The sequence below is a fragment of the Elephas maximus genome, chromosome X (assembly GCF_024166365.1).
Source record: "Elephas maximus indicus isolate mEleMax1 chromosome X, mEleMax1 primary haplotype, whole genome shotgun sequence".
NCBI classification, from domain to species: Eukaryota; Metazoa; Chordata; class Mammalia; order Proboscidea; family Elephantidae; genus Elephas; species Elephas maximus.
In genome coordinates this window covers 754,389-778,113 of record NC_064846.1, presented here as the reverse complement: position 1 = coordinate 778,113, position 23,725 = coordinate 754,389, and the positions used below count along the sequence as shown (strand labels likewise).

The following is a 23,725-nucleotide window of genomic DNA, read 5'->3' as shown; positions in this document are numbered from 1 at the left end:
TAGTGGTAATCTCTAGGTGGTGGGAATATGGTGTTTTTATTTTCTTATTTTTGCTTATCTGTATTCTTAGTTTTCTACAATGTGCATGTAGTGTATCTGTATTCTTAGTTTTCTACAATGTGCATGTAGTGCTTTTGTAATAATAAAAGTTTATTTAAAAAAGAATGAAGCTGTTGGATTTGAAGAGGTTATGGATAGAGAAGAGAAGATGAAGGCCCTGAGGCACTTCAACAGTAGGGGTCAGAAAGACCATTAGTATGTAGCACAGGAGAGTGAGAGGGAGCAGCTAGTATGGCCAGAAGAAAACCAGGAGGGTGCACTCATGGAAGCAAAGGGAAGAAGGTATTTGAGGAGAGGGGTAAATTGAAGGCTGGATTTGGTAGCAAGGAGGTCATTGATTTCAGAGAATGAGGAAGACGAAATAGAGACATTAGGTATAGACAGTTTTGAGGAGTTTTGCTATTAAAAAAAAAGATGAGATGAGAGCTAGAAAGAGAAGTGAAGTTGAAGCTTTTTAAGATGGAGGAAATAACAGCATATTGGGATGCTGATGGGAGTACTAGAGTAGAGGGGGAAATGGATAATACAGGGGAAAAAGGAAATTTTTTGAATCAAAATTATATTGCTAACTCTGGTAGTGTGGTATAGTTGGATCCTCACTCCAGTTTTACATATGTTCGAGGCCTAAATGGGAGCGGTAAAAATTACTGTATATATTTGTAGCCTTCCTAATCAGGTTCACTTGGGATATATTAGTGAAGAAAACAGACCAAAATCCCAGCCCTTGTGGAGCTTACAGCCTCTTGGGGCGGTAGGGGAGAGAACAAGCATTCATTTCAGTAAAAATAGTATTTATTGCACACCCATTATATGCCAGGCACTTAGGTTATACCTGGGCACTTACGATACATCAGTGAACAAAACATGTAAGAATTTCTGCCATCATGGAGGTGACATTCTATCCAGCTAACATTAATATGTAATAGGTTAGAAGGGGATAAGTTCTATGGAACTACGAAATGGGGCAGAGCAAGGGGGTCTGGAGTATCGAGTAGAGGGGTGACATGATCTGACTTGTTACTGTAAGAATCACTCAGGTTGCCTGGTATTTAACCCTCACCAAGAGCAGATAGGTACAGATGGTGACAGTGGCTTCCATTATTTTAAAACACAGAATACAATACTTGAGAACATTTTTATTTTTAAAATTCATCTGTTCAAATGTGGAGCCTCTGAATCATCTCTGTAGAATACTGTTGGAAGGACGTTGCTCTAGAAATGCTAAATACTGATTATTTGACATGTGGAACAGGACTTTGTACAGATAGGCATTCCATAATATTTACTATTATATCTTAAATATTTTATATTTGTACATGGTCCTCAAGAATGTATTGCTAGGAAACACAAAGCTAATAAGATCATGTCCTGGAATTTTATTCTTACCTGCAAAATACTAAGTTAACCTTTTTCTTGTTCACAGGCTAAAAGGTCAGATTCCAGAAATTAAACAGACTTTAGAAATTCTTAAATACATGCAGAAGAAAAAAGTAAGTGCAGTTTTGTTTGGAAATATGCAGAGGCTTGCTTCCTTGACCCTTTGGTCACTATTATTTTGTTCGTGCTGTAGGATCCAGCCTGCCTTCCTGAGCACACCTACTAATGTTACCCAGATAGTACGCTTCAGTAATCAACGTGGTGTTGTTGCTTTCCCCACAAGTCAAATTTAATTCCAGGGCCCATACTTCATGAGTTACTTTACTATATGTAGTATTTGTGAAAATTAAACACAATTTGAAATTGTTGTAAATAAAGAAAGAAAATGTCTTATTTCGAGGTAGCAGCATCTAAGGATGTTTTGTTCTTAATTGTTCTTAAGAATAATGAGTGAGCCAAAGAATTGTAGAGCTGGAAAGAATCCTAGTAACTGTTTCATGTTCTCATTTTTCTGTTGAGGAAACAGTTACAGAGAGATTTCACTTGATCAGTGTCATATAGCTAGTTACTGGCAGAACTGGATTTGTGAATCTTCTGAGTCTTAATTTAATGCTCATTAAATCAAACCAGGCTGTAAAGATTAAATTTTATAAGCCTGTTGTATTCAAATGATTGTTTGTATATGTATTGGATTCATTAATTGATTGGGCATGAATCATTGATGAAATAATAATAATAGCTAACTCACTGACTTTATTCAGATTTTGACAGTTGTACATGCTTGTGTGTATAGGTACATTCTTATTTAGTGTTTACCACAACCCTCAGAGGCATAGGGGGTATCATTGTTGTTACTTGTCATTGAGTGAATTTTGACTCATGGCAGCCTCATGTGTACAGAGTGTACACATGTGTACAGAACTGCTCATAGGGTTTTCAAGGCTGTGACCTTTCAGGAGCTGATCACCAAGCCTGTCTTCCAGGGCACCTCTGGGTGGGCTTGAACCGTCAAGTTGAGTGCTTAACCATTTGCACCATCCAAGGAGTCCTGTAGGGACTATTAAAAAACCTGTTGCCATCGAGTCAATTCTGACTCATAGCAACCCTACAGGACAGAGTGGAACTGCCCCATAGAGTTTCCAAGGAGCCCCTGGTGGATTCGAACTGCCAGCCTTTTGGCTAGGAGCCGTAGCACTTAACCACTGAGCCTCCAAGGCTTTGTAGGGACTATTAGTATCTTCATTTTACAGATGAGGGACTTGAGACATGGATAGGGAGGGTAAGTGACAAGCCAAGTTTACACAGCTAGTAAGTGGCCGAGCTGGAATCCATGCCCAGCCATCTGGCTCCAGTGTTCGTGTCTTTTACCACTACAGTTAGTCTGCATGATGGTACTGGTTTAAGTGTCTTACATTCAGCTTGGAGATCTGTTCTTGATAACCTTGGTATCAAACAGGCCTGTTCACAGTACTATAATTTTTTTTTGAAGGAGTCCACCAATTCGTTGGAGACCAGATTCTTATTGGCAGATAACCTGTACTGCAAAGCTTCCGTTCCTCCTACTGATAAAGTGTGTCTGTGGTTGGGGGTAAGTAAAAGTAATGAACATAGCTTCCTCAGCTGACATTTGTAAACCAGTGTGCTTTCCCAGCCAAACAGTATTGCTTGATATGTGTAAAGGGCTTATCTCCCTTTATTTGTGGAAGAGTTCAAGTGGTTCATACTGGAAACTGATTGGAATTAGGAGTTTGATGATCAAGCAGAAACTTGTTCAAGTCTTTTTCAGTCAAAACAAAATGACCAAAGCCCTTGCTACCTTATCTCTCTTGCTTGTAACAGTAGGAAAAGAAATAGAGGCAAAATAGAATGTATTGCTGAACTTAATGACAAATGTGTCTTCTGCATAAGAGTTTATTGTTCTAGAAAGATCCCTTTTAATATTACAGAGACCTCGAGTTTGGAGTTCATTTTCTAAAACCATATATTGCAGTTTTAGATGATTTCTGATATCTTCTTGTCTATGGTTTTCCTATCTTGCTCCTCTTAGCAACGTTACACGCTCACTCATCCAGGACAGATTTTTTTTCTTCCCTGTCAACTGATTATAAGCAAAGTCTTTTGAGAACATTGGGTAAGCTCTGAAAGATGAGCAGGGTAGCACGTGGAAACTTGCTTCTGTATTCCTTAGCTCTTCCTCCTGATTTTTGTTAGTTGGTATTATTGTTAGAGTTTGTACAACTTTTACATTTTATTTCACAACCATAATTCCCACACCTGTTTAATTTTAGTGCTATATTTAAAAGGAAAGATTCAGTGCTGTTACTCATCCTTTTTCTAATCCTGAATGTGCCTCCGTGTTGATTGATTTTTACTGTAATTGTTTTTTTCTGGAAATGATGTGACCTTTTGATTCACAAATTTAAGTGTCACTTTGTTTCAGGAAAGGTTGTTTCTATTATATCTTCGGGTATATTTTTTGTTCCATTTCTTTTAATTATCTTCTTTGGAAATAATAAATATGCATATTTTGAATTTCCTTTGTTTTCAGTATCTAACATGTTTTCTGTATTAGTTGTCAGATATTTGGTCTCTTTTGTTTCATTTCTGATTTCCTCTGGTTTGTCTTCTATGACTGTCAGAATAATTCGTAGAATAACTTCTCAGAATAACTTGCACTTACTCTGTTTTTTCGCTTCTACTCTGGCTTTGATAACTGTTTTTCTCTTCACTTTCTTTCCTGAGCTCTTCCAGCTTGTTATATCTCTGTTTTGTTTTATGCCTCTTATTTGAACCTTTGAATTCTTATTTCTCCCCTAACCCTGCACTTCCTGCTCTTTGTCCGTCAGTAAATGGCAGAACCGTTTCTGGTTGCTCACAACAAAGCTCTTTGAGTCATCTTTGACTCCGTTCTCTCTTACATCTCTCAAGCAGTTTATCAGCAAATCTTATCTCTATATTCAGAATATATCAAGAGCCCAACCACTTCTCTCTCATTACTTTGCTACCACTATCCTGGTCCAAGTCACCATCACTTCGCACCAGGACTACAGGAATAATGGCCTATGTATTTTTCCACATCTGCCTAAAACCTTCCAGGGACTTCTGATGTCATTTAGAGAGAAAGTTCAAGTTTTTTTGACTGACTGACAAGGCTCAACAAAGCCTGGTAAACCCTGTTACTTCTCTGACCTTATCCCCAGTGGCTCTCTTCCTTGCTTGGCTATGCTGGACTTCTAGCTGAATCTAGAACATGATGGGAATGGCCCCACTTTTATTCTATTTCCTCTGCTTGAAACACTCTTCCCAGATGTTTCCAGCATGCACTCCCTCACTTCCTTCGGGTCTCTGTTCAAATGTTGCCTTCTCAATGACCTTCCTTGACCACCCTTATAAAATACTCACTCTGCTTGGCACTTGCTGTGTCTCTTGTCCTGCTTTATCTCCATAGCACTAATGACTGCCTGACATATCACGTACTTACTTATGTGTATATTGCCTATTTGCCCCCAATTCCTGAATCAGAATGTAAGCCCCATGTGAGTAGGGCTGTGTTTTGTTCACTGCTGATTTTCCAAACATAGAATAATGCCTGGCACATAACCATCATGCAGAAATATATTTGTCGAACAAATTTGTTGGTTTCCCTGCTTCTACTCTTGCTAACCTACAGACCATTTCCCTTGAGCCACCAGCATCATCCTTTCAAAATATGTCAAGTCATGTCACTTCTCTGCTCGAGACTCTCCAGTGGTTTCCCCTGTCACCAAGGGCAGAATTCAGAATCCTCACCCACATGAGCGAGCTCCCATTCCCTCTGGGCACTCATCTCCCCTTATTCTTCCTGTTCTTACTTTGCTTTAGCTGCCGTGGCCTTCTTGCTATTTCTGGAACTCGCCAGCATGCTCCCACCTTTCTGCTTCTAGGCTTGTACTCTTCACACTCATTGCACATTGAGTTCTCTGCTCACATCGTCAGCTCCCTTGAGAGACCTGCTCTGACTTGTCTGTTGACAGTGTCCTCTTGTGTCTGCTTCTCTTGCACTATTTTTCTTTGGAGCACTTATCGCTTCTTCGTATATTATTAGTTTATCGTTTGTGTTTCCTACTAGAATGTAAGTGAGGAATTGTATTTCCAGCCCCTAGAAGAATGTCAGGCACGTATCAATCAATATTTGTTGGGTGAATGATGTTTTTGTTGCTTTTTTAATTAGAATTATACATGCTGACAGTTAAAAGCTCAAATATGACAGAAAGTCTTACAATGGAAAGTTGCAGTCCCCTGCTGCATTCCCAGATGCAACCACTTTTAATCATTTCTGTCTGAATGAATATCAGAGCTTATAGACCATCTAGAAACCCTGGTGACACAGTAGTTAAGAGCTAATGCTGCTGACCAAAAGTCGTCAGTTCAAATCCACCAGGCACTCCTTGGAAACCCTGTGGGGCAGTTCTCCTCTGTCTTGTAGGGTCACTGTGAGTTGGAATCAACTCAGTGGCAACAGGTTTGGTTTTGGTATAGACCATCCAGTTCACCTTTCCTTTGGCTCGCTAATCCTGTCTACAGCACCCAAGCCAAGCGGGCCCTGAGCCCTTGCTTGAAAACCACCAGTGGCAGGAAATTCTCGACTTCAGCACGTTATGCTGTTTCTTTTTCACTTAATACAAGCTCATTGTTAAAAAACAATGCAGAGGAATACATAATAAAAAATGAAAGCCTCTTCCGCCTTTTCCCCTCTCAAATTCTAGTTCTCTACTCTAAAGATAACTTGTTAATGGTTTGGTAGGTATCTTTTCAGCCTCTTTTCTGTATATCCACATGTACATATTGTGAAGTTAGTTCCTTTATGTGGCCTTTTGCCTCAGTTCCTGGGAAAACCAGCTTGAGAGACTTTTTTTCCCCCTAAGCCCTGAGGAGTTACCTTTGCCCTAGTTTTCTACCCCAGGGAGTTTGTTACTTTTGTCCAGGTCAATGGACATTTCCTAGGTAAGCTGTAAACAACTTGGTTTCAATACTTTTTGACGGGTCCTGGGTCGCAGCCTGCCCTGTGATTGGTGTGTATCTTGCAAGGATTGGTCAAGTAGACTCTGCAACTGAGGTAAGTTGTATGCTACTATGCAAATGAAGTGTCTGTGGCTTACTGAGAGGGGATTGGTCATTTTGTGGCCCTGGTGGGAGTGCCATGCCATGAAATTCACAAGGTACTTGTGTATTTAAGCAACTAGCCCAACAAATTTTTTTAGAGACAGGAAGAAGCAGAGAGAGAGGAGGGAAGGAACCTTCTGAAAGAGCTGGAACACAGGTCAAACACTATAACACTGAAGACAGTGAGAGGCCTGGATGTGGTCCAGCAGCAGAGCCAGTGGCGACAGATGAGGGGGCCAAGAGAGAGAGAAAAAGAGGCCTGATCTTGAGTTGCAGCCTGTTGATCATGATCCCAAGTTGTACCCTGTTACTTCCTTAATAAACCACTTAACTGTAAGTAGATCTGTGACTTCTGTGTGGCCATTGCAATGGATTAGTGAGCCCAGAAGGGTACTAGAGTATGCCATGGGAGGAATGGCTGGTGTCAGAATCGGTAAAAAGGTTGGAGAGTGGAGGTATGTGTGACCTCCACCTCATAGGGATCAGCCCTGGGCTGATCTTGATTCATATTATCTACCCTGAAGTTAGACAGGTTTTGATGATGCTATTCCTGCTACACTGCCATTTCACACGTTTGTTAGGGATTTTGTTGTTGTTAGTTTTATGAAAATAGGATGATGTTATACATATGTCTCAGTACCTGCTTTTCACTTATAAATATCTTATCAGTAGACACAGAATTCTTGGTTTTAATGGCTTCATAATCTGTAGTATAGCTATGCCACAATATATCTACTCTTCACTCTTGACTATCTCGTTATCTGACATTTCCCATTTACGACAGGAGTAAAAAATCTACTATCGGGCTCTTTGGCGCATTAACGAGGCAGCGAGTGTGGCGATAATGCCTCAGAGCGTCCCCTCCCTCGAGGAGGGTCTCTGGGCAGCCTCCGGGAAGTGGGGCCGCACTGTCCCATGCACTGCGATCCGTCCTGCTGGCAGGGTTGCCCCATCCAGCTTCCAGCTGGCCACCTCCATGACCACAGCCTTCAGGTGGCCGTGCAGGCAGCACCGAGCCAGTGAACGTTTGTTCTGGGTTCCCAGCCCCTCTGTGACTTGAGGCCCTGCAGCTCAAAATTGCTGTGGGGTGGGAAGGGAGGAAAGAAAGAGGCATTGGAGAGGGTGTTTGGAAGAAATATGTGAGAGTTGAATGGCATCCCAAAGTGAGCTGAGCTGGGCCTCAAGCCTCCGCCTTTGTGAGGCCAACTGTGTGGCCTGGCTCCCAGCACTTTTGCTGGAAGCCCTGATCCTCAGTGACTGGAGACTGAGAGTCTGAGATCAGATCCCGGCAAGCCTTGATGTTCCTTGGCTTGTAAATGCATCTTCACATGGTGTCTTACCCTGTGTGTCTCTGTGTCCGTTCTTTTTTGTAAGACACCACTCAGATAGGATTAGGACGGACCCTCCTTCAGTATGAATTCGTGTAAAGTTAACTGATAACATTTGAAAGAAAAATTCTATTTCCAAACAAGGTCACAAGGGTTCAGACTTCAACATATCTTTTTGGGGGCCACTGTTCAATTTATAGCACAACTCACATGTCCATCAATGGTAGACTAGATGCATAGGTTGTGGTATACCCATGCCACTTTACAGCGCTGAGGATTTGTGAACTGCTGCTGTACACAACAAGGATGATTCTTAGGTATTGTTGGGTGAAAGGAGCTGTTTTATTTTCCTGCCATAGCAAATTACCACAAATATAGTGGCTTAAAATAACATTTGTTTCTTATCTCACAGCTCTGTAGGTCAGAGACCAGATGGCTTGTCAGAGTCTTCTCAGGGCCCCACAAGGCCAAAATCCAGGTGTCAGCAGGGCTGCACTTCTTTTTTTTTTATATAATTTTTATTCTGCTTTAAGTGAAAGTTTACAAATCAAGCCAGTCTCTCACACAAAAACCCATATACACCTCGGTAAACCAAACCAAACCCAGTGCCGTCCAGTCGATTCTGACTCATAGTGACCCTATAGGACAGAGTAGACCTGTCCCATAGAGTTTCCAAGGAGCACCTGGTGGATATGAACTACCAATCCTTTGGTTAGCAGCCATAGCACTTAACCACTACGCCACCAGGGTTTCCATACACCTTGCTACACAGTCCCAATTACTGTCCCCCTAATGAGACAGCCCCGCTCTCTCCCTCCACTCTCTCTTTCCGTGTCCATTTCGCCAGCTTCTAACCCCCTCCACGCTCTCATCTCCCCTCCAGGCAGGAGATGCCAACATAGTCTCAAGTGTCCACCTGATCCAAGAAGCTCACTCCCCACCAGCATCCCTCTCCAACACATTGTCCAGTCCAATCCACGTCTGAAGAGTTGGCTTCAGGAATGGTTCCTGTCCTGGGCCAACAGAAGGTCTGGGGGCCCTGACCACCAGGGTCCTTCTAGTCTCAGTCAGACCATTAAGCCTGGCCTTATGAGAATTTGGGGTCTTCATCCCACTGCTCTCCTGCTCCCTCAGGGGTTCTCTGTTGTGCTCCCTGTCAGGGCAGTCATCGGTTGTAGCCGGGCACCATCTAGTTCTTCTGGTCTCAGGATGATGTAAGTCTCTAGTTCATGTGGCCCTTTCTGTCTCTCGGGCTCATAGTTACCTTGTGTCCTTGGTGTTCTTCATTCTCCTTTGATCCAGGTGGGTTGAGACTCATTGATGCATCTTAGATGGCTGCTTGCTAGCATTTAAGACCCCAGACGCCACTCTTCAAAGTGGGATGGGGAATGTTTTCTTAATAGATTTTATTATGCCAATTCACTTAGATGCCCCCTGAGGGCTGCACTTCTTAATGGAAGCTCTGGAGAAGAATCCACTTCCAGGCTCATTCACATTGTTGGCAGAACCCAGTTCCTTGGGGTTGTAGGACTGAGATTCCTGTTTTCCTTGCTGGCTATTAGCCAGGGGCCATTTCTCAGCTTTTAGAGGCCACCTGCCTTCCTTGGTTCCATCTTCAAAGCCAGCAGTGGCATGTGAAGTCCTCACACTTCAGATCTCTCTGACTTTGCTTTCTGCCACCATCCAGAGAAAGTCCTCTGCTTTTAAGGGCTCATGTGATTACATTAAGCTCACCCAGGTAATCTCCCTATATTGTCAGTTCTGTCACATGATATAACACAATCACAAGAGTGGTATCTTTTCATAGTCACAGATTCCAAGGACTGGGACGGGCATGTTGGGGTGGTACAGAAGGGGAGCCATACTTCTGCCTACCACAGGAGCCAGTCACAAAAGAGCACATATTATGTGATTTATTTGCATAAAATTCAAATACAGCCAAAATGAATCTGTGCTATTTTTATTAGAAGTCAGGATAATGGTTACCTTTGGGGTGGGGTGCTTCAAGTGACTGGAAGGGGGCCCCGGGCATTGGTGATGTGTTTCTTGATCTGGATGCTGGTTCCATGAGTGTGTTAAGTTTGTGAAAATACATCAAGCTGTCCATTTGTGATATGAGTACTTTCCTGGATGGATGGATAGATATAAAAACAGCTTCGGGGCAGTGTCTGACCTCCTCCAACCCCACAAGGGGGAAGGAGAGCCAAGATCAGCAACTCAAGGCTGACTCCCATAAGGTAGATGCCAGACAAGCCTCCTCTCTCCGCCATGTTTACTAATTCTGATACCAACTGCCCCACCCACAGTGCTCTCTACGTCTCTGCTTGGTTCAGTAATTCATTGCAACAGCCACACAGAAGTCACAGACCATACTCACTATTATGGGGTTTATTCGGGAAGTAACAGGTTATAATTCAGGCTCAGGGACACTCAGGATGCAGTTCTTCCATCAGAGCAGCCTCTTCTCAACCATGCTGGCAGGCACGTCTCTCCCTGGCCCTGGGCCTCTCCCTAGAGGCACTCAGCTTTCTCTCTCTGTGGGCCGCAAAGCCCACTGTGCCGTCTCCTGCTGCTAGGTCTCTGCTGCTGAATTTCTCCTGCCACTGCGTCTCTCCTGCCAGCACCTCTCACCCACTTCAGGGTTATAGCTTACTCTCTCTTTCTCAGTCTCCTGCTTCCAGGAGCTTCTTAGCTCAGGGATCTTGGGTCCAAAGGACGTGCTCTCCGCTCCTGGCCATTCTTCCTTGGTGGTGGTAGGATCCTCCCCTGTGCTCTGGAATTGGCTTTTTAAGACAAAATTGACCAGTCCCCTTGGTGGGCCACAATTACCCTGTCCCACAGTCCTGCCTAGTCACCTGGATGGGATTTACAAGACTATGGCAAGAAAGGCCATACTAAGTAATTCATCACACCGCAATAGATAAATAGATAGATTTATTACAGGGGAATTGGTTTATGCAGTTGGGGGCTGGCTAAGCAAATCTGGAGTCCTCAGGGCAGGCAATCAGGAAGATCATGGCAGATTGGAGTCACTGGACTGAAGCTTGTCTACAGGCAGGCAGGCTGGCAGGAAGAAAGATCCAAGGGAAAGGAGAGCCGTTGCAAACTCTTCTAACCATCATCACCCAAGTCAAGGGATGGAGTCTTGCTGGCTTTTCCATATACTTTCTCCTCCTTCCTTTCTCTCTGGAGTAACCACTATCTGACATTTTATGGGAATTAACTTCCTTATTTTCCTTAATGTTTTATGACTCAAGTATTCACCCCTGAAAGTTGACTGTTGCCCCCCCTTTTTTTTTTAAAGGAAAATGTCTTTTAATGTATAGGCTCTCCCTCCATCCTTCATTCATTTTTTTTTCTGTTCCTGGCTATATGTTGAAGAAATTGAATCATTTGCCCTGTAGAGTCTTCCATAGTCTGGGTGTTGCTGATTGCATTCTCAGGGTGTGGTTTAATATGTTCCTCAGAGCATTTTTATTTTCTATAAATTGGTCATTGGCTTAATCATATTCAGGTATGCTGTTTTGCTTTTGCTTTTCTACATTATTTTTTCCTAAGTGCTCATGGTGTATTTTTCATCAGGACACAGATAATTTCTGTTTGTTGAGTGCAACTTTTTTAAAAAAAAATCATTAACATTAATTATATTCACCATGTTATGCTCCCATCACCACTATTTCCAAAAGTTTTTCATCACCCCAAACAAACTCAGTACCCATTAAGCTTCCAACCAAGACAGATCTCAGCTTCTTCTCAGCCATGCCCACCACTGGGCCTTCTCTCAGCTATGCCTGCTGTCAGGTCTTCTCTTGGCTGTGCCCTTTCTCTGTCCTCCCTGCTGCTGGTAACCACTAATAAAGTTTGTTCTCTGTACATTTGCCTGTTTTTGCCTTTTGCTGTAAATGAGGTCATACAATATTTGTCCTTTTGTGATTGACTTCTTTAACTCAGCATAATGTTTCCAAGGTCCATCCATGTTGTAGCATGTACCAGGACTTCATTTCTCTTCATGGCTGAGTAGTATTCCATTGTATGTATGTACCATAGTTTGTTTATCCATCATCTGTGGATGGGCATTTAGGTTGTTTCCACCTTTTTGGCTATCGTGAATAGTGCTACAACGAACATTGGCGTGCATATGTCTGTTTGTGTCAGTGCTTTCAAGTTCCTTGGGTATATTCCTACCAGTGGAATTGCTGGGTTATGTGGTAGTCCTGTTTTTAGTTTTTTGAGGAACCGCCTCACCGTTTTTCACAATGACTATACCAGTTTGCATTCCCACTAGCAATGGGTAAGGGTTCCTATTTGTCCGCATCCTTGCCAACATTTGTTATTTTTCTTTTATCTTAGCCATCCTAGTGGGAGTGAAATGGTATATTATTGTAGTTTCGATTTGCATCTCTCTGATGGCCAATGATGTTGAGCATCTTTTCATGTGTTTGGTGGCCATTTAAATACCCTCTTTGGTGAAATGTCTATTTAAGTCCTTTAACCATTTTTGATTGAGTTATTCGTTTTTTGTAGTTAAGGCGTCAAAGTTTTATATGTATTTTTAGTTATTAGTTTCGTATTGGATATATGGTTTCTGAAGATATTCTCCCAGTCGATAGCTTGTCTCTTCACTTTTTTGGTAAAGTCTTTTGATAAACAAAAGTGTTTAATTTTTATAAGGCCCTATTTATTTATTTTGTCTTCTGCTGTTTGTGCTTTTATTATAATCCATTGTTGGAAGCTAGATCCCACAGCCTTGCCCCTGCATTTTCTTCCAAGAATTTTATGGTTTTAGTCTTCACATTTAGGTCCTAATCCGTTTTTTAATTTTTGTGTGTGTATGTCCTTAGCCTATTTTTCTATTGGATTTCAGACCGCTAGCCTTTCTCTTTGAAGCCCTGGTGGCGTAGTGGTTAAGCATTTGGCTGCTATCCAGAAGGTTAGCAGTTCAAATGCACCACCTGCTCCTTGGAAACCCTATGGGGCAGTTCTGCTCTGTCCTACAGAGTCACTATGAGTCGGAACCAACTTGATGGCACCTGACAACAACAAACAACAATCTTTCTCTTATAAATTTGTAGAGCCCTGTATACTAGGGGAAATTAGTGATATGCTTGTGATATGAGCTACAAAGATTTTTTTCCCTGTCTGTTGTTCATCTTTTGACTTTTCATCTGGTTTCTGGGTTTTGTGTCCTGGAGAAGCCATTCTTACTACAAAGTTACAGAATAATTTATCTATGATTTGCCTAGTATTTTGATGGTGACAGTATTTCTACCATCTGATCCATTTGAAATTCATGCTCATTGAAGTATAAGGTAGGGTTCCAGCTGTACTTCTTACCAGAGAGCTGCCTTGTTGTCCCCAGATGCCACTCGCCAAAGTGAGATGCAGAATATTTTCTTAATAAACTTTATTATGCCAATTGACCTCGATGTCCCCTGAAACCATGGCCCCTAGACCCCTGCCCCTGCTACTCTGTCCCTCGAAGTGTTTGGTTGTATTTGGGAAACTTCTTAGCTTTTGGATTAGTCCAGTTATGCTGACTTCCCCTGTGTTGTGTGTCATCCTTCCCTTTACCTAAAATAATTCTTGCCTACTATTTAATTAGTGAATACCCCTCTCCTTCCCCCTCTTCCCACCCTCATAACCATCAAAGAATGTTTTCTTCTGTGTTTAGACCTTTTCTCGAGTTCTTACAATTGTGGTCTCATACAATATTTGTCCTTTTGAGACTGAGTAATTTCACTCAGCATAATGCCTTCCAGATTCCTTCATGTTATGAGATGTTTCACAAATTCATCACTGTTCTTTATCGATGGCTAGTATTCCATTTTGTGATTATACCATAATTTATTTATCCATTCATCTGTTAATGGGCACCTTGGTTTCTTCCATCTTTTTGCTAGTGTAAATAGTGCTGCAGTGAACATGGGTGTGCATATATCTGTTCGTGTAAAGCCTCTTATTTCTCTAGGATATATTCCAAGGAGTGGGATTGCTGGATCGTATGGTAGTTCTATTTCTAGCTTTTTAAGGAAGTGCCAGATCGATTTCCGAAGTGGTTGTACCTTTCTACAGTCCCAAGAGCAGTGTATAAGTGTTCCAGTCTCTCCACAGCCTCTCCAATATTTATTATTTTGTGTCTTTTGGATTAATGCCAGCCTTGTTGGAGTGAGATGAAATGTCATTGTAGTTTTGATTTGCATTTCTCTAATGGCTAATGATCGAGAGCATTTCCTCATGTATCTGTTAGCCGCCTGAATATCTTCTTTAGTGAAGTGTCTGTTCATATCATTTGCCCATTTTTTGATTGGGTTGTTTGTCTTTTTCTGGTTGAGTTTTAACAGAATCATAGAGATTTTAGAGATCAGGCGCTGGTCGGAGATGTCATAGCTGAAAATTTTTTCCCAATCTGTAGGTGGTCTTTTTACTCTTTTGGTGATGAGCATAGGTGTTTGATTTTTAGGAGCTCCCAGTTATCTGGTTTGTCTTCATCATTGTTAGTAATGTTTTGTATCCTGTTTATGCCATGCATTAGGGCTCCTAAGGTTGTCCCTATTTTTTCTTCCATGACCTTTATCATATTAGATTTTATATTTAGGTCTTTGATCCATTTTGAGCTCCTTTTTGTGCATGGAGTGAGGTATGGGTCTTGTTTCATTTTTTTGCAGATGGATATCCAGTTATGTCTGTACCATTTGTAAAAAAGACTGTCTTTTCCCCAATTAACTGACACTGGGCCTTTGTCAAATATCAGCTGCTCGTATGTGGATGGATTTATACTTGCATTCTCAATTCTGTTCCATTGGTCTACGTGTCTGTTGTTGTACCAGTACCACGGTGTTTTAACTACCATATGGTATAATAGGTTCTAAACTCAGGTAGAGTGAGGCCTCCCACTTCGTTTTTCTTTTTCAATAATGCTGTACTTTGCCAGGGCCTCTTCCTTTTCCATATAAAGTTGGTGATTTGTTTCTCCATCTCATTAAAGAATGTCATTGGAATTTGGATTGGAATTGCATTAAATCTATAGATGGCTTTTGGTAGAATAGACATTTTTACATTACAGTGTTAAGTCTTCCTATCCATGAGCAAGGTGTCACCAATGTTGTTTTGAGGAGTAATTGATACAGTGTATGTAAATATATTCTCTAACCCAGGGGTTGGCAAAAGTTTTCTGTAAAGGGCCAGATAGTAAATATCTTCGGCTTTGTGGACCACACAGTCTTGAAACTACTCACCTCTGCCACTGTGGCACAAAAGCAGTCATGGATGATATGTAAATTAATGGAGCGTAGCTGGGTTCCAATGAAATTTTATTTACAAAAACAAGCAGTGGGCCAGATCTGGCCTGAGACCCTTAGTTTGCCAACCCCTGCTGGGACCTATAAAGCACCATGGAAGTGTTTATAATTGTCATTACTTTCTCTCATCAGGCTAATGTAATGCTTGAATATGATATTGATGAAGCTCAGGCATTGTTGGAAAAGAACTTATCAACTGCCACAAAGAATCTTGATTCACTTGAGGAAGACCTTGACTTTCTTCGAGATCAATTTACTACCACAGAAGTCAGTATCCTTTCTTTTAAAAAAAGGGATGGAAAAAGGAGAAAGCTTTTTTTTTTTTTTTAACATTTTTATTTATGTTGCTTTAATGAGAAAAATGTTTTTATTCATATGCTAATATGAGGTTGTAGAACTTATGAAAGTAATAAATAACGTATTTGGAAGTAATACTTCAGTAAGTCTGCAGGTAGATTAATCAATTTGAAATGCGAAGGTGTTTATTCCAAATATTTTCCCAAGACAACTTCTTAGCTAATTAAGTAGTTTAATTCTACAAGTCTCCTATGTTCATGCAGTTGTGCTAAGCCATATGGGGCATGGGACTGGTGAGGGAATCAATGCAGAAAAGATAGTGGCAAAGTCTTGCTTTGTTAGAACCGTACATATTAAACAGTTAACTGTAAATTTCATAGCAAAATATAAGTTAATGTTTTCAACATCTTGGCAATTTAAAATTGTTGTTGTGTGTCATCACGTCAGTTCGGATTTTTAACGACCCTAGAACTGCCCCATATGGTTTCCCAGGCCGTAATCTTTACAGAAGCAGGCTGCTACATTTTTCTCCCATGGCGCGTCTGGTGGGTATGAAGTGCCGACCTTTTGGTTAGCAGCTGAGCACTTAACCACTGTGCCACCAGGGCTCCTCAGTTTAAAGTTAGGGAAAGATAGCTGTAGTTAGTTCAAAGGAGGCTTTGTTGAGAAGATAAAACTTGAGCTGCTTTTAAAGGTAGTGTAGGATTTAGATTAGCTGAGAAGAGGTGGAAGGAGAGGGCATTCTGGCCATGGGAAAGGGTAGCATATGGAGGCTGACTGACTCTCCTCTGGGATTTCTATCACAGTCATTGACCTCACTCAGTCACCCAGCACAGAAACCTGAGAGTCATCTTTCACTCTTCTGTCTTCCTCTCATCACTGAGATTCAGTCAGCCACTGGATTTTTGTCAGAATTTCCTCCGAAGTGTTTCTCCAAGCAAGCCCTCTATGCCATTGCCGTTGCTCTAGTTTATAACCTCCACTTCATACTTTACCAGTCTTCCTTCCTCCTATAGTCCTTCACACTATCTCCAGCATGAATTTACTAAATCATAAATCTTATGTCTCAGATGAAAATACGTCAGTGATTCCTCGTGATGTGTGCCCAGCCAGTCTCATCTCATGCCAATTACCTCCTCCTGCCCTGGCCCTCCCCCAGTGCATTCTGTGCCAATAACCCTATAGTAATTATTCTCTACGTTATATAGCACATAGCAGGTGCTTAGTGCTTGAGTGAGGGAAGGCAGGCATGTCTGAGGCATAGTGCAGGGGCTCATCTGACTGCTAACGTGGAGAGACTTCATCCGTCTTTGAGATGACTAAGGCCAAGGCAGGGTGATGCTTGTGGAAAGAAAAAGGTGTTCAGTGTGAGAAAAACAAAAAAGAATCCAGAGACTAAATAGCTATAGGAGCCAAAGAAAAGGGAATCATCTAACATGAGCCCTATAACCTTGGAGAAATGCCATTGTTGATAGTGCCGGAGAAGTTAGGGAGGTGTTCGTACATGTGAGGGAGACAGTGTGTTCAGTCTCTGAGACTCCCAACTATTAAGGATGATTGTACTGGAATATAAGCTCCATGAGGGAAGTGACTTCACCTGCTTTATTCGATGCCTCATCTGAAACACAGTAGATGTTTGATGAATTGAATGACTGTCCCGTGAAACTAAAGGGAGAGTAAGATAGAAAATTATTAATAATTGTATAAATTTAAATACTATATGGCAGGATATGGGTTGAATAATCTGAAATTTCAGGATGAGGGACTGTCTTTAAAACTTGACAGTGTCTAGCACATATTTGTTAAATATAATACCATACTTGACTAGGTGTGTTAAACAATTGTTGGTTTGGTTTTGTTGGAATTTTGTTCTAGTATTTTCTCAGCAATTGATATTATATAGCAAGATGGCTTCCAACACTAGTTGTTGCTGTATTTTGTGTGTATAATTTCTGTGTCTTTAGAATTACATTTGCATTTTCTTTGACAACTCTTGCAGATATGGCCAGGGTTTATAATTGGGATGTAAAAAGAAGAAACAAAGATGATTCTACCAAGAACAAAGCATAATGTTGGCGCTTAAAAATGTGGTTCAGCTTTCCAAACATAATGTTATTTTAAATAACCCAAAATCTACAGTTAAAGATTAACATAACTTTGAATGTTTTTTTTAGCAGCAAGAATGATTAAAACTTTTCAGGAAGATAAACACCATTTTATTTATTTATAAAAACAAAATTAGTTTCCAACATTTTATGAAATTAGCAGTATTTTCATTTTTTTTTTTTTGCATTTCCCAGTAAAATAAATGCTGCTTTCATCATATTTTTTCTGTCATGAGAAAACTTTGTGTTGCAGTAGCCACAGACTGAATGCCGGGCACTAGCACAGTTTACTTTTTCTTTATTGGCTGATGTTGCTCTGGTTTAATGTGGTGAAACCAGTTTAGAGGTAGGCAAGACAATTTGAATATTTGCAGACTTGGTTCTTCAGCACATGTGGAGTTTTATGACTCTCTTTGGCTGTTCATTTGTCTTATGTAAGTGGGGTTCCATGAGTTACTGGTTAACCATTAACTATTAAATCTGAACTTTTCAGGACATGGTAATTTGCCTTTCTAAACAGGAAGAGGGCTATTGAGACTACACATTTCTTATCCCAAATAAGTGCACAGTGTCTTTGCAATGGCAGCATAGGAGACCTCGACCAATGTGAAATCAGATTACCCACCCAGCACTCTTGGCTAAGGCAGTTTTATATTTATTAATGGTTCTCCAAAGCAGCTTAATAAGAATACTAAGGCAAATGTAAATCTGCAGTGGAAAAGAGTTGTAAGTTTTTATTCATGATAAAACCTCAGAATTAATTTAAAAAAATTCCTGTGTAAAGCTGTTGGTAGAGTGGCTAGTGGTAGATGATACAGATTCTGGTAAAAATATAAATGTACTATTCCCTCTTTATGTAGTAAAAAACTTGTACAATGTTTTGTACTTGTATTTCATGATATTAAAACAATGAAGTTCAAACTGTGGCGTGACACCTTTTTTTCGTTGTTAGTGTTTCTAAAGTTATCATGGATCTTTTCACATATTTGTAAAATATATTTACTCGTACATATGTATGGGAGCCCTGGTGGTGCAGTGGTTAAGACTTTGGCTGCTAACCAAAAGGTCAGCAGTTCGAATCTACCAGCCACTCCTTGGAAACCCTATGGGACACTTCTACTCTGTCATATAGGGTCGCTATGAGTCGAAATTGACTCGACAGTGACAGGTTTAGCCCCTGCCCCGCTATGAGTCGGAACCAACTTCATGGCAATGGGTTTTGGGACTTATAACTAGCATGTCCCAAGAGCTTCTTTTTTTTTTTAATTGTGCTTTACATGAAAGTTTACAGCTCAAGTTAATTTCTCATACAAAATTTATACATATACTGTTTTGTGACTTTAGTTGCAACCCCCACAATGAGACAGTATACTCCGCTTTTCCACCCCAGAACTTCTTACATTTATAGAAACAACATAAAGCCCCCTTGGAAGGAATATAGATAAGCAAACAATTGAGAAGTTAGTCTGAAAGATACCTAAGTTCCTTGATTTAGTTTTTCTTTCATGATTTTATTTTGAATTTCCATATTTTAGAATTTGAGGTTTGTAAACATCTCACGATCTATTAACTGCTATTTTTTTCCCATACTTTATTATGGTAAGCACATTGGTACAAAATTTCCATGTTACTATTAGGACAGGAATGATTCACTCAGAAGATTTGATTTTATCAATCTAAGTCCATGAAAATCTAAATATGAATTTTTAGGTAATCCAAGGAGTATAGAAAAACAAAGGTCTTTAGTGAAATGAATTAAAGAGCAAAAATTACGTTAATTTGTTCAACAAATACATATAAACTTCCAATATGTGCCAGGAATGGTCTTAGGCTCTGTTAATTAAATGAAAAAAGATATTGAAATCTTGCCTCTCCCAGATTGTTTCTCTTATACTGGTTTACATTTTCAGAATAACATAACCATCTTGACTTGATATGGTATTTTCAAGCTTAATCCCAATCAATATAGTACTTAACTATTTTCCCACCATAAAACAAACGTTCATTTGAGAAAACTTAAGATCCACTTGCTGTCCCCCTTAACATTTCTATATCTTTCTCTTCTTATGCATAGCTTTTTTTAAAATAATTTTATTGAGCTTTAAGTGAACGTTTACAAATCAAATCAGTCTGTCACATATAAGCTTATATATACCTTACCCTATACTCCCACTTACTCTCCCCCTAATGAGTCAGCCCTTCCAGTCTCTCCTTTTGTGACAATTTTGCCAGTTTCTAACCCTCTCTACCCTCCCATCTCCCCTCCAGACAGGAGATGCCAACACAGTCTCAAGTGTCCACCTGATACAAGTAGCTCACTCTTCATCATCATCTCTCTCCTACCCATTGTCCAGTCCCTTCCATGTCTGATGAGTTGTCTTCGGGAATGGTTCCTGTCCTGTGCCAACAGAAGGTTTCGAGACCATGACCTCCGGGATTCCTCTAGTCTCAGTCAGACCATTAAGTCTGGTCTTTTTATGAGAATTTGGGGTCTGCATCCCACTGATCTCCTGCTCCCTCAGGGGTTCTCTGTTGTGCTCCCTGTCAGGGCAGTCACTGGTTGTGGCCAGGCACCATTTAGTTCTTCTGGTCTCAGGATGATGTAAGTCTCTGGTTCCTGTGGCCCGTTCTGTCTCTTGGGCTCATAGTTATCCTGTGACCTTGGTGTTCTTCATTCTCCTTTGATCCAGGTGGGTTGGGACCAATGGATACATCTTAGATGGCCGCTTGTTAGCATTTAAGACCCCAGATGCCACATTTCAAAGTGGGATGCAGAATGTTTTCATAATAGAATTATTTTGCCAATTGACTTAGAAGTCCCCTTAAGCCATAGTCCCCAAACCCCCGCCCTTGCTCCGCTGACCTTTGAAACGTTCAGTTTATCCCGGAAACTGCTTTGCTTTTGGGCCAGTCCAGTTGAGCTGACCGTCCGTGTATTGAGTATTGTCCTTCCCTTCACCTAAAGTAGTTCTTATCTACTAACTAATCAGTAAATAACCCTCTCCACCCCCCCTCCTCCCCCCCTCGTAACCACAAAAGTATGCGTTCTTCTCAATTTATACTATTTCTCAAGATCTTATAATAGTGGTCTTACATAATATTTGCCCTTTTGCCTCTGACTGATTTCGCTCAGCATAATGCCTTCCAGGTTCCTCCATGTCATGAAATGTTTCACAGATTCGTCACTGTTCTTTATCGATGCGTAGTATTCCATTGTGTGAATATACCACAATTTATTTAACCATTCATCCGTTGATGGACACTTTGGTTGCTTCCAGCTTTTTGCTATTGTAAACAGAGCTGCAATAAACATGGGTGTGCATATATCTGTTCATGTGAAGGCTCTTATTTCTCTAGGGTATATTCCGAGGAGTGGGATTGCTGGGTTGTATGGTAGTTCTATTTCTAACTTTTTAAGAAAACGCCAGATAGATTTCCAAAGTGATTGTACCATTTTACATTGCCACCAGCAGTGTATAAGAGTTCCAATCTCTCCGCAGCCTCTCCAACATTTATTATTTTGTGTTTTTTGGATTAATGCCAGCCTTGTTGGAGTGAGATGGAATCTCATCGTAGTTTTAATTTGCATTTCTCTAATGGCTAATGATCGAGAGCATTTTCTCATGTATCTGTTAGCTGCCTGAATATCTTCTTTAGTGAAGTGCTTGTTCCTATCCTTTGCCCACTTCTTGATTGGGTTGTTTGTCTTTTCCTGGTTGAGTTTTAACAGAATCATATAGATTTTAGAGATCAGGCGCTGGTCGGAAATGTCATAGCTGAAAATTCTTTCCCAGTCTGTAGGTGGTCTTTTTACTCTTTTGGTGAAGTCTATAGATGAGCATTAGGTGTTTGATTTTTTGGAGCTCCCAGATATCTGGTTTCTCTTGGTCATTTTTGGTAATGCTTTGTATTCTGTTTATGCCTTGTATTAGGGCTCCTAAGGTTGTCCCTATTTTTTCTTCCATGATCTTTATCGTATTAGCCTTTATGTTTAGGTCTTTGATCCACTTGCACTTAGTTTTTGTGCATGGTGTGAGGTATGGGTCCTGTTTCATTGTTTTGCAAATGGATATCCAGTTATGCCGGCACCATTTGTTAAAAAGACTATCTTTTCCCCAATTAACTGATGCTGGGCCTTTGTCAAATATCAGCTGCTCGTATATGAATGGATTTATATCTGGGTTCTCAATTCTGTTCCATTGGTCTATGTGTCTGTTGTTGTACCAGTACCAGGCTGTTTTAACTACTGTGGCTGTATAATAGGTTCTAAAATCAGGTAGAGTGAGGCCTCCCACTTTCTTCTTCTTTTTCAGTAATGCTTTACTTATCTGAGGCTTCTTTCCCTTCCATATGAAGTTGGTGATTTGTTTCTCTATCACCTTGAAAAATGACATTGGAATTTGGATCGGAAGTGCATTGTATATATAGATGGCTTTTGGTCAAATAGACATTTTTACTATGTTAAGTCTTCCTATCCATGAGCAAGGTGTGTTTTTCCACTCAAGTAGGTCCTTTTTAGTTTCTTGTAGTAGTACTTTGTAGTTTTCCTTGTATAGGTCTTTTACATCCTTGGTAAGATTTATTCCTAAGTATTTTATCTTCTTGGGGGCTACTGTGAATGGTATTGATTTGGTGATTTCCTCTTCGATGTTCTTTTTGTTGATGTAGAGGAATCCAAGTGATTTTTGTATGTTTATCTTATAACCTGAGACTCTGCCAAACTCTTCTATTAGTTTCAGTAGTTTTCTGGAGGATTCCTTAGGGTTTTCTGTGTATAAGATCATGTCATCTGCAAAGAGAGATAATTTTACTACCTCCTTGCCAATCCAAATGCCCTTTATTTCTTTGTCTAGCCTAATTGCTCTGGCTAGAACCTCTAGCACAATGTTGAATAAGAGTGGTGATAAAGGGCATCCTTGTCTGGTTCCCGTTCTCAAGGGAAACGCTTTCAGGCTCTCTCCATTTAGAGTGATGTTGGCTGTTGGCTTTGCATAGATGCCCTTTATTATGTTGAGGAATTTTCCTTCTATTCCTATTTTGCTGAGAGTTTTTATCATAAATGGGTGTTGGACTTTGTGAAATGCCTTTTCTGCATCAATTGATAAGATCATGTGGTTTTTGTCTTTTGTTTTATTTATATGGTGAATTACATTAATGGTTTTTCTAGTATTAAACCAGCCTTGCATACCTGGTATAAATCCCACTTGGTCGTGGTGGATTATTCTTTTTTAATATGTTGTTGAATTCTATTGGCTTAGAATTTTGTTGAGGATTTTTGCATCTATGTTCATGAGGGATATAGGTCTGTAATTTTCTTGTTTTGTGATGTCTTTACCTGGTTTTGGTATCAAGGATATGGTGGCTTCATAGAATGAGTTAGGCAGTATTCCGTCATTTTCTATGCTTTGAAATACCTTTAGTAGTGGTGGTGTTAACTCTTCTCTGAAAGTTTGGTAGAACTCTGCAGTGAAGCCGTCCGGGCCAGGGCTTTTTTTTGTTGGGAGTTTTTTGATTACCGTTTTAATCTCTTTTTTTTGTTATGGGTCTGTTTTGTTGTTCTACTTCTGATTGTGTTAGTTTAGGTAGGTAGTGTTTTTCCAGGAATTCATCCATTTCTTCTAGGTTTGCAAATTTGTTAGAGTACAATTTTTCGTAATAATCTGATATGATTCTTTTAATTTCAGTTGGGTCTGTTATGATGTGGCCCTTCTCGTTTCTTATTCAGGTTATTTGTTTCCTTTCCTGTATTTCTTAAGTCAACCTGGCCAATGGTTTATCAATTTTGTTAATTTTTTCAAAGAACCAGCTTTTGGCTTTGTTAATTCTTCCAATTGTTTTTCTGTTCTCTAATTCATTTAGTTCAGCTCTAATTTTTATTATTTGTTTTCTTCTGGTGCCTTATGGATTCTTTTGTTGCTCCCTTTCTATTTGTTCAAGTTGTAGGGACAGTTCTTTGATTTTGGCTCTTTCTTCTTTTTGTATGTGTGCATTTATCGATATAAATTGGCCTCTGAGCACTGCTTTTGCTGTGTCCCAGAGGTTTTGATAGGAAGTATTTTCATTCTTGTTGCATTCTATGAATTTCTTTTTTTTTTCATTTTTTTTATTAACTTTTATT

At 40.3% G+C, this 23,725-nt stretch overlaps 1 protein-coding gene across 1 annotated transcript in view; it reads left to right on the top strand.

Annotated features, from left to right (window-relative positions):
- Positions 1–18,328, top strand: part of VBP1 (VHL binding protein 1) — a 28,172-nt gene extending 9,844 nt beyond the window's left edge. Inside the window, exons 3-6 of the mRNA XM_049873174.1 lie at positions 1,484–1,550; positions 2,927–3,025; positions 15,338–15,476; positions 17,502–18,328. Of these exons, the coding sequence (XP_049729131.1) occupies positions 1,484–1,550; positions 2,927–3,025; positions 15,338–15,476; positions 17,502–17,572 (376 nt within the window). The 3' untranslated portion in view covers positions 17,573–18,328. The remainder of the gene's footprint in view (positions 1–1,483; positions 1,551–2,926; positions 3,026–15,337; positions 15,477–17,501) is intronic.
- The last annotated feature ends 5,397 nt before the right edge of the window (positions 18,329–23,725 follow it).